The following is an 11,165-nucleotide window of genomic DNA, read 5'->3' on the forward strand; positions in this document are numbered from 1 at the left end:
ACAACAACAAAAAAGTACTCCAGACCAACTGGGGTGGAACCTGAAGGAGCAAGGTCGGGACACGTGCTGCGACAAAGAGCGAGAGACAATAAATCTTTCCGGCATAAATCACGCCATGGATGTGCCTTTCGCTACCTTTGTAATCCACGTGCCACGCGCGCCACGGTTGGTCCGCCGTTGGACACGTGGGAATTTTCGTCCCAACCTGTACAGCCGCCCAGCAGGTGAAACGGCATGTGGCCTCATTAAGTCTGATTTTGGTGGTGTTTTTCTAATAATAATGAAGACAATAATTCATTTTTTGTTTAATTTTAGAAAACTTATTTTTGATCGCCTGTAGTACACATTTTGAAAACAACAATTTTGACCAAAATTCCAACAGAATTTCCCACCGTGAATTTGTGGGAAAAGATAGGAGGTGCGACACTTTCCGACTCCTCTTCGTTTTTCCCGGGTCAACAGACACGGCGACGGTGGGGTTAATTTTAAGTAAATGTGTTGCTAGGAGTCGAAAGCACCAGAACAAACGGCAAACAAGGTTTAATTCTTTCGCGACCTTGTTCGTTGGCTTTCGCCGGCGAGGTGATGAATGGGGGTTTGTAAGTTGTTTTGGATGTTAAGCTATCAAGGGTTGAAATTTTAACTTTTGGGAAACAGAATTAACAAATGTTACTGGAGGAGAGAATAAGAACCTCAATCTGGTAAATAACTTTAATCTCAACGAGTATCAGCTTCTAAAAAGTACAAAATGTGTTTTATCTTTTCCTGGAAACCTCGGTTACGTTTCGAAATTCCCTTTCAATATCCATTCCAGGATCACCTCATCCCTCGTCTCTCCGTGTAACAAACGAACTTCCCAACCCATATTGACAGTATTATCGGAATCCCTTCGCACATTCCCGCAGCGTGTATCTGCGCGCGCGTATCTTCCAATATCCTCCTCCCGCAAGGATAAAATCCGGCCTGTTATCGAAACCCCAGGCCGAATTCCGGCGCGCTTCGCAAATTCCACACCCCGCTGACTCGCGAGATCCCCCAAAAAATATCAATCAGCGGGCCCAAAGGTCGGGATTTCGCAACAAAACGAAACGCCACAGGTTGTGGGCTTCGAAAAACGAAGATCATCATCATCCGGCATCCGAAAACATACGCAAAGGACAAATAGTTGTTATCCTTGGTTTGACTCACCTCAAATACGATACGTGGGAGGAGGCACAGAACAGGTGTTCTACCAGCCCGGCTCATGTTTGGAACGCGCAGCAACCACATGCAAATCGAATCGACTAGGGCTTTGCATAATTTAAACCCTTGCTTGCCTGGCGTACAGCAGACATGTGTGTTTGTTTGTGTGAACCTCGGAAAATCTCCACCACCCTCGTAAAGCCCCGAAACCTGAACAAATTTCAATCGCCGAGGGGATCTCTCGAAATTACAGCGGTTTTGCCCATATTTTACATGTGAATATTGTATCGTGCGTAAGAGGGAGTTTACACACACACAAATCCTTGGAAGAGGACACGTGGAATTTATCAGGGAAGTGGGTGTTGAGGAATGGTATCGTTTCAAATAATTTTAAGGTTGAAAATGATTGAGAGACACGAAATTATTGGTTAGACTTAGACCAATTAATAATAATTGATGGTATTTTAAAACGATTTCTGTCTGCATGGGTGACGTTGGAGCAAACTATGTGAATTTGTATGACCGATATCACCCCCAGTCTCAGCCATGATAACGGTACTTATGACAGACTATTTCGTGAATCCGAGGTCAATTTGGATGAAAGAGCGCCATGGCAACCATGTTCTTCAGTTTTTTCCAATACAAATCTCCATTCAGTTTTGCGAGCTGGTCATATAAATTGGGCATGTAAACACTCGAAATTATGTATCTTTTGTAAGGATTTCCTCATTGATATGGTGTCTTTGGCCAAGTAAGAGATTATAATTAGGATTTAAAAAAAATGGCAACACAGAAAAAAAGCCGCTTTGTTAATTTTTTTATCAGGCTGTTGCAAATTTTATTAAAGAATTTTGTTTTCCCTTTTTAAAACAGACTCAAAAATCGGGGAACAATTAAAAATATATTTTCGAAAGAAACTTCAAAATTTCAATTTATTTTTTTGTGCAATGAATTCCGTTGCGTTCAAAATCATTTTTAACATGTTTGAGTTAGTTTAAAAATAATTTGGGTTTTTGTGAATTTTTGATGTACAGTAACGCAAAAAAAACCGAAAAAAAATATGTTCGTTAAAACTTAGATTTTTTTAAACTAATGATTGCAAATCGACTGTACTGTTGTTTAATGCATTTTACATGTCTTTTTAAATTGAAATGTTGACATTATGGCATGATCTATTTTATCATGAGCAGTAAAATACTGCCTCAAAATTGTATGTTCCCTAGTTTTGAGATGTTATTGTTCCTCCCACAATTGCGGAACACCTGAATTCAATTGATAATTTTACAGAAAAAAAAAATATACTATTGATAAAGCTCAATTAATCTAGAGTTTTCTTGGTTTTACCGCTAGAAGTCAGTATTTTGTTTGAAAAAAATGCAGTCTGGACAGAACCAAAATTTGTTTAAATCTGTAAGAATAAAGTATACCAAAATTAATAAAAAAAAAACTTTAAAAAAATAACGTTCACTTCTTTCAAGAAATAAGCAGGTTTTGACAAATAAAAAAAATCAATCATTTTTTTCATATAAAAAGTCTCTAAAAAAAAATATTTGGTGATAAAATTGTTTTTTTTTCAGTGTCACCTTATAAGGCGCAATTTTTAAATAAACGATTTCTCAAAGAATATTATATCGATTTTCATTTTTTTAAAATAAAACTAAAATAAAACTTATGTGAAATGGTCCCTATCTGACTTCATTTACTTTAAATCGAGCCTGACTTTGAAAAACATCCAATATGAGTTTTTGAAAACTTATCAAATGAATATTATATTATAAGTTTTGAAAATATTTCTAGTGAAAAAAGCAAAAAATTCCACAAAGATTAATTTGGTTTAATTGATTGCTCATACTAGTTTTGATGTCTGAAAACTAAATTTGTCATTGAACTGGTACAATCAATTGTAAACTATTCAAGAAACGTTCTATAACGTTTATCAAGAGACCTTTAACATTTTAAATATTGTTTGTCCTAATAATAAGAGTTGATTTTTTTTTCTAAAAAACAAATTAAATAATTTGGTATGACCTTATGTTCGACATTTTCCAAAAATCATCATATAACGCAAAGTATGTTTTTTGTTATTTTCTTAAAAATTTCAAAATATTGACAAATAACTATTTTGTTTATATAAATTTAAGCTTCAAAAAGTTAATTGAAAAAACTTAGAACGTGAACCATTTTTTTTCTGATTGTTTTTAATCATAACAAATTTGCCGGAGACACCAATCGATCAGAAAATCCCTCCTCAAAAAAATGGTTTGTTACACAGCAAAAAATTGTGTAAATTTGGAAGGTGTAATTTTGGAAGGAAGGAATTCAGACTAAAAAGTGACATTACATCAGAAAAGTGGTAATATTAGCGTAGAGTAGTCATCAATGAGACACGGGGAACAATGATAAAATGGCTCTCACAAGTCGTAGTTTCAACCAATCAGGCTCATATTTGGGGGAAAGGTGTGTCTACTGGATACACGTCTGCCATTATAGTGGCTTTGGTTATGGACGCTCCCTTGAAAAGTTATTCATAAATGTTTGATTCTGGGGTGTAAAAGTAAATTATGGACAAAAATTACTTTTTCGCTCGTAGGCTGCCATTAACACCAAAACTAATATTTCTTCAAATTTCTTTCGACGTTCCATAGGGATTGAGTTGGGCTACAATGTCCTTTCATTAGGTTTGGCCAAAATTTAGAATATACCCAGTATACAGGACTGTCTCATTGTTCCCCACTCATTGCAGCCCATGGGTAACAATGAGACACTTTGATTTTTCTTCATTAAACTTTTCAAAATCTATGGAAATCTTTCAAAACATGAATTGAAAGTGATTTTTGGCATATTTATAGAGTTTTAACTTCATTTAACCAAAAATACAAAGTTATTTGGTATAAATATACGAATTTTACAAAATTTAAATACTTTTTAGTATAACTTTTCTTAATTAAAGTTTCATGTTGGCAAAATTGCTCTAAAATGATCAAGGCAAGTTACCTGCAATGGAACAATACAAAAACATGATGTTTTACTAGAAAAATCTTGATTTTCGTAGTGTGTCTCATTGTTCCCTAGCTGTCTCATTGTTCCCTAGCTGTCTCATTGTTCCTGCCAAGTGCGTCTACAATGAGACAGTTGAATAACTCTGGCTGTAGATGTCGGATCCATCTCATATTTCGGTCAATGTTAGAACACAGTAAAAGAAAGAAAATGCAACAAAAAGCTCATTAAAACATGCTGATGAAAAAATGAGAAAAATCTTTGAAAGTTGAAAACCAAAAGTGTCTCATTGATGACTACCCTACCCTACACATTTTCAGAGGTAAAATTACAAATTTTTTCTGACATAAAAGATGTACCACTTACCAGATGTAATATTACCAGGATTTCTTTACAGTGTAATATTTATATGCTTAGCTCGCAATATTGTTTGTGTTTATGACGTGAATTTCATGCCTTTGTTTTGAAAAAAGTTACAACCTTTTGCTCATTTCCCTTATTTCGTTATTTAAGCATTACTTGTGTGAAGTTATTATCCTAAGCTGAGATGTGGACTGCTTTTCAACAAATGAATAATTCAAGGTTGGGAACAGAGTTTGCGGGTCCTTGAATAATCGAGTAAATCAACTGACTGGGGAATGGTTAGATAACAGGATGCGTTTCTTATTCTAATATCACAGCTTTTGGTTGTGAAAAATCCGTTCATTCTTAAAATTTATTCTATCTTCAGCTAAATTAGAAATTAAGAAGTGAATATATGTATTGAATGCATTTAATCTATAAAATCATTGTTTTTGCAATAAATAACCACAACAAATCTATTTAATTTATATATTTTTTTTTTGCGGATATTAGTCATTTGAAAATAAGAATATGAAAAGACATAAATAATGTGTGTCTTGTAATTTACAATACATCATATCTAAATATTAAATTGAGCAAGCTTTTTATCAGTTATGACAATAACTAGGTAATTTCTGCAGTATCAACAATTAAGAATAACAGATGCCCTTATTTCGATGGCAAATTTTGCACGTGAAACAGTTTAGAATAGCTCAATGTATATGTTGTGAATAAATATATTGAATTTCTCTTTGCTACAACTAGAAAGTAAAGATGACATAACCCACTTCCTTCCTCAGCACGTAGCTTTTCTATGTATTAGACCATAGATCGGTGTATAACTATTAGAACCAACACTCAACACCTTTCAGAACACTGCAAGTGCATGGAACTGTAGCGAGCAACGTCCAACAAAAAAAACTGCTCTCAATATCTCAACCTGGTTGTTCTTCAATGGTCGATGGCAAATCCCCCGTTAATCTACCAAATCATCTAACACCTCCCTTCTTATCCCTTCCCCAGGTCCGATCGGCGCCAGCATCGTGGCCATGTGCCCGAAAAACGTTGGTCTGCACACCAACCCGGCGCTGGCAATGTGCAAGCCCACGTTCGAGGTGCGTCCACCAACGGTGAACTCAACGGCGACCGCCAGCGTTCCGGGACCTACTCCAGCTCCACCGGCGCTGATTCCGCGGGCCGCAACGACGCCGGTGTCCAACACCACGACATCTATTGTCAAAATTATCAACCAAAACAACAACAACAACAATAGCAGCACGGCAAACGCCAACAACGCACTGCCGGCGGCTGTCAGCGCGAATGGTAACGCTAACGGTAACGCTAATGGCGTTAGCGTGAGTGGAATCACGAACGCAAATAACACCAAATGAAGAAAACTTTCACTATTTCTTAGGAGATTTGTTCTTGCTTTGAAATAGATGTGTAAATTTTTAAAAGCTCCGCTTTGTACATTCTTCAAACTATGGGAAACTAGCTAGCTTTCTGTACATATTATAGAATCCAACAAGTTGTAAATATTTTCGAGTAATCTCTAGCTTTTAAAACTAGTCGTTGGACGCAGATTTTAACAAGTGGTAGTCTTTTTTTAAACGCATCAGTGGTTCATCATTCATCAGTATTGATAGCTTTTCCATAGTTAACTTCTTGATTGAGTAACAAATTTGAACAATAAAAAAATCTTATGAAAGCTCAATTAAAACTACAAAATTATTTAAGTCCACAGGATTAGAGTGCAGAGCAAGTTTGCAGGAACAAAAACAAAAAAATACTCGCTTTTAAAGAGTACAAACTTCATTTACCCTCCCAAAGCCAGGTTTCCAATTTCTAGCTAAAATTACTCAACTTTCTCAAGTACGGGTCACGAGCATTCACAGGTATGGTAGCAGGTTGCAACTAAGAAACGGACCAACAAATCTTAAAAATTTTGCTTACAAAAAAAAAACTTTTATTCTTATGCGTGCAGCGATTGGCCAAAACAAGCGAAAATAAATATTTTATGTTGTTAGTAGACTTATGTTAACGAAAAAAAAACAAAACCCATTTTCAAATCGAAAGAAAAAGCATTCAATGTGATAAAAGTAGGATTACTGAGCAGCGATAACCGGCAGCGAAGAACGGCAAAGTCACTAAGCTGAAATAAAACAAGTAACGAAAACCAAACAAAAAAAAACATAAGAGAGTGTTTCTAAGCACATAAATCTACCAAGTGGATGTGGATAAGTTCGCCGAAGATGTCACCTTAAATTTTAACGCATTAGACCTAAGGGACAAACAAACTTACTCTCTAATAAAGCAAAAAAAAAAAAAAGATATTCTAAGAAAAGCCAAAGCTTGCACGGCCTTTTTGTTTGTTGGTTTTGTTCGTTTTATGAGGAAATGGCACAGAGTTTATCAGCATCAGGCTAAACAAAATATGAAAATTAATTAAACAGTGCTGTGCTGCAACTTTCAGCAGATTTACTTTCAAAATATTGACTTATGAATAAAGAGATGGTTTTAATCTAAATAAATGTAGTTTTAGTTGAATATCCGAACGCCTAGAACGCTATAATTTTTTTAATTGAAGTTTTTCATGATTTTCAAACGTCATTTTATGTGATTTTCAAATAACATGAATTTAATTTTTAAAGTTGTTTGTTTAAATACTTAAGTCAACATAAAAAAAACAATATTGAGCAATTCCATGTCAAATAGGGAATCTGTTGTACCCGACCCTCTCCGATTTCAATGAAGCTTTGTAGACATGATATCCTACGCTTATATAAGCCATTTTGTGTAAATGGAGCAAGTTGCATTTGATAATGACATTTGAGAAGGGCGTAAGTGTTTTAAATATTTTTGTATTTCGTTTTTTTTTCTATTTTTTTTTATTCGTAGTTTAAATTTGACGGGATTTCTGAAAATAAATTCAATGAACGAAAAAAAAACGCCACTTCTATGAGATTTTTTGATTCTAAGTTTAAAGTAAAATTTCAAGGAGTTCTTGTAGAATTTCAAGATTCTAAGTTTAAAGTAAAATTTCAAGGTGAGCCCACGATTTTTTTCGTTCAAAATTTTTGTGCGAATAGCCCTAAGATGTTCCAAAAAAAACTCACGAAAAAATTAGGATGGAGCATCTCTACTAAAAAAAATACAAAAAAATATTTACTAAAATTGTTTTTTTAGGTGGTCTAAACGTCAAAATTTTCAAAAACGATTCTCCTGACAATTTTACATAAAAGTTTCTACATCAGGGGTGCTCAAAGTTTTTGAATGGCGGGTCAAATTCGAGGCCCACATGAGCTTGCGGGCCAATAAGAAATTAATTTGATAAAAAAAATCAAATAAAAAATCAATCCATAAAGCTGAAAAAAAATCAACTATCGGGATAAGTTTTTTTTTTATTTCAGGTATTTTCAGAACATTTTCGGCACTTAAATATAAGAAAACAAATAATCATTGTTTTTAATAGTTTTGTACAAAAAACTCCCAATCAATTGTTTAAATTTTATTGAAATCAGAAAATTAAAAAAAAATGCAATACAAATATAAATCATCTGCTTTTTATTGAAACTTGTGCGTCCATCCCGGGATTTCCCGGGACAAAATTCCCGGGATTTTTCCAAAACCTGGAATTCCCGATATATATATTTTGTCCCGGGAATTCCCGAAACTGAAAAAAAACACAAAATTTGGTCTGGAAATTCAGATTTGGTTGTGGAAATAGATGAACAGTTGAATACTTAGTATTCGATAATAATTTTAAAACATTAAAACTTTTATTCAGCATAAATCAGCATTCATTTGGCTTATATGGAAAAATTGTTATAAATTTAGTATAAATTTAGAAAAGACTGCATATTCCTGATTATAAATTTAAAAAAATATAAAATATATTTTATTATTTTTCATCGAACACCGCCATCTGTGGCAAATCTGGACAAGTGTATCGAATTAAGAAAGCTGTTTACAGAACAAAAAAAAATCCCGATATTCCTCTAGTAATGTCATATAAAAAATATAAAAATATGCATAAGAGACTTATTTAAATTAAAACACATTGGATTAGAAATTGTAGTGCATTAAAAATCCAAAGCATAACAAAAAAATCTGATGCTATCTTAAAACTGCTACCCTTGTTTAGATTGATTTAAAGATTACACCAATTAATAGTATTAAACTAATTCGAGCTTAAGCTTAAAACACATAAAAATTTAATGAAAATTTAGAATTTATTACTGTTTCAAAAATTTCCCTGGAATCCGGGAATTCCCGGTATTTGAAAAATATTTTTCCCGTTTCCCGGGAAATTCAAAACCCGGGAAAATGAGACGCCCTACTTGCAACTTTCATGCCTTAACAATTATTGAAATCAATACAATATTTTTGACTGAATACAATCGTGATTTTACAAATACAATGAAAATTAAAAGGTATTTTGTAGAATGCACTTGTATATTAATTGATTTTTTTTTATTTGTTTTTAGTATATATTTTAGAAGGCCGTACATTTATTTTTAAACTTTGTAAACGTACGTAATTTTTTTTTTAAATAATGTGCAACTTTAAATGATAAATCGTTGCTTAAGGATTTTTTAAAACATATTTCTCCAATTTCAATAAAATTTCAATAAATTTCATTCTGTTTTAATCAGATGTTTGGTACTCAAATTCGTAACCCACTCGTTATGAGTTCAAATCACGAGATGGAAGGTCTCGTAGTTCAAAATAAGTTGCAGGCAATGCAGTAAGTCTCCACAACACAAATCCACACACTTCCGATCAAAAATATTGACCAATGAACAAACATTCATTTTTTTTGTATTCTCGACGCCACAAAACCGACATTTTACAAAGTTTACAAAACTGAACCCAAAAAACCAAACATTAACGTACGAGTAAGTACACATACAAACACATAAAAACACACAAAAACTAACGGAAAACCCAAAAACCTGATTTTTAGTTCCCCTGAAGATGATTTGATATAAATCGAAACGTTGGGTAATGTACACAAATAAGTGTTTGAGCTGCTTTCATCGACTGCAAGCCGAAAACCTATCTGAAGATAATCCACACAGTCGAAAAAGCCACACTTGTTTCATGAGATTTGATAAACTTTTCTTACAACAGGTTTTACTTTCAAGACTTACAAACAAGTTTTGAGCAAATTTAAAATACATTTCTGTAAATAGTTTGAATACGATTTTAACTATGAAACTCTCAAATATCCCTTTGGAATTAACCTAAATGTTAAATAAATAGCCCTAGCTCAACGACCTTTACTTAGGAAAATTTGCTTTCAATTTCCCCATGCCACAAGTCGCCACAACTTCCTGGAAGGACACTCTCCCACCTCCCAGCCAACATAATCATAAACACTCCACTGTCTTCGCCGTCGTCACGCGCCATTTTCCAGACCCAAAAACACTTCAACCAAAGTCAATGCAAACAGACTTTGGACCGATTCCGCCTCTCTACCCTCGCCTGGCGTCGTAAAATTGCTGGATTAAATTTTCATTTAAACTAGCGCAGATATCCTCGGAAGCAGCCGGAACCAAGAAAAGCCCAACCAACGCAGCAGCGGGGGTTGCAAAGCCGGGCAAACTGCAGCAGGAATTCATAAATAAAGCATTAAGTCAGCCCATAAAAGAATATTGCTTTTTCAACGATTCTAAATGCTGACTAACCTGAAAGGGAACGAGGTTCGGGAAGTTAGTGATTCGAGGAGCGGGCAAATCTGCTTCAATGTACTTCCGATAATCGCAGCTCTTATCTGATTAACCCTCAACCCTTTTCTTTAGAATAACTCAATTTTCAGCACGAGTCGTACCTTTATACTAGAGCCCTGTCAAGTTGGATAACTATGACGAATGCTGAAAAAACGAGTCTAGCAATGGATTCCAGATACTAAATGTTCGCGGAAGGGTTATTCGATTTTCATATACCTACTTACTAGGATGTAACAAAAATTACTTTTTGGCGGGCATTCAGGGGTTTGTTCCGGTGGGCATACTGAGCCTAAATCCCAAATATGAGCTTGATTGGACGTAACAGGAGCTGGCGCTCCGCCCTTCAATTTTAAATGGGATTTAACCCGTAAAAAAAGATTTTTTCAAAAATGTCACTTTTTGAGGCATTTTGGCCACCAATGCGTTTACCAAAAACATCACTGGCGTGTAGGCCAGATCCTTGCGCATCTTTTGGTATATATAACATTGAAGTTTGGAGCATCCTGGAGCTCGGTACAGACCTTCAAAGTTTGGCATTTTTTCGAAAAATCGGTCCCAGCAAAATCAAATGGCGTCTCGGGCATCGCGAGGTGCGACGCATATCTTTTTTGCCGGGCCGATTTTTCGAAAAAATGCCAAACTTTGGAGGTCTGTACCGAGCTCCAGGATGCTCCAAACTTCAATGTTATATATACCAAAAGATGCGCAAGGATCTGGCCTACACGCCAGTGATGTTTTTGGTAAACGCATTGGTGGCCAAAATGCCTCAAAAAGTGACATTTTTGAAAAAATCTTTTTTTACGGGTTAAATCCCATTTAAAATTGAAGGGCGGAGCGCCAGCTCCTGTTACGTCCAATCAAGCTCATATTTGGGATTTAGGCTCAGTATGCCCACCGGAACAAACCCCTGAA

General features: G+C 34.9%; 1 protein-coding gene across 2 annotated transcripts in view; it reads left to right on the forward strand.

The window, feature by feature from the left end:
• Positions 1 to 6,643, forward strand: part of LOC120419917 (potassium voltage-gated channel protein Shaw) — a 128,705-nt gene extending 122,062 nt beyond the window's left edge. For both annotated transcript variants that reach the window (XM_052711397.1, XM_039582783.2), the window contains one exon: positions 5,545 to 6,643. In XM_052711397.1, coding sequence (XP_052567357.1) covers positions 5,545 to 5,912 — 368 coding nt within the window. In that variant the 3' untranslated portion in view covers positions 5,913 to 6,643. The remainder of the gene's footprint in view (positions 1 to 5,544) is intronic.
• The last annotated feature ends 4,522 nt before the right edge of the window (positions 6,644 to 11,165 follow it).

The sequence above is a fragment of the Culex pipiens genome, unplaced genomic scaffold (genome assembly GCF_016801865.2).
Source record: "Culex pipiens pallens isolate TS unplaced genomic scaffold, TS_CPP_V2 Cpp_Un0005, whole genome shotgun sequence".
Lineage (NCBI taxonomy): Eukaryota > Metazoa > Arthropoda > Insecta > Diptera > Culicidae > Culex > Culex pipiens.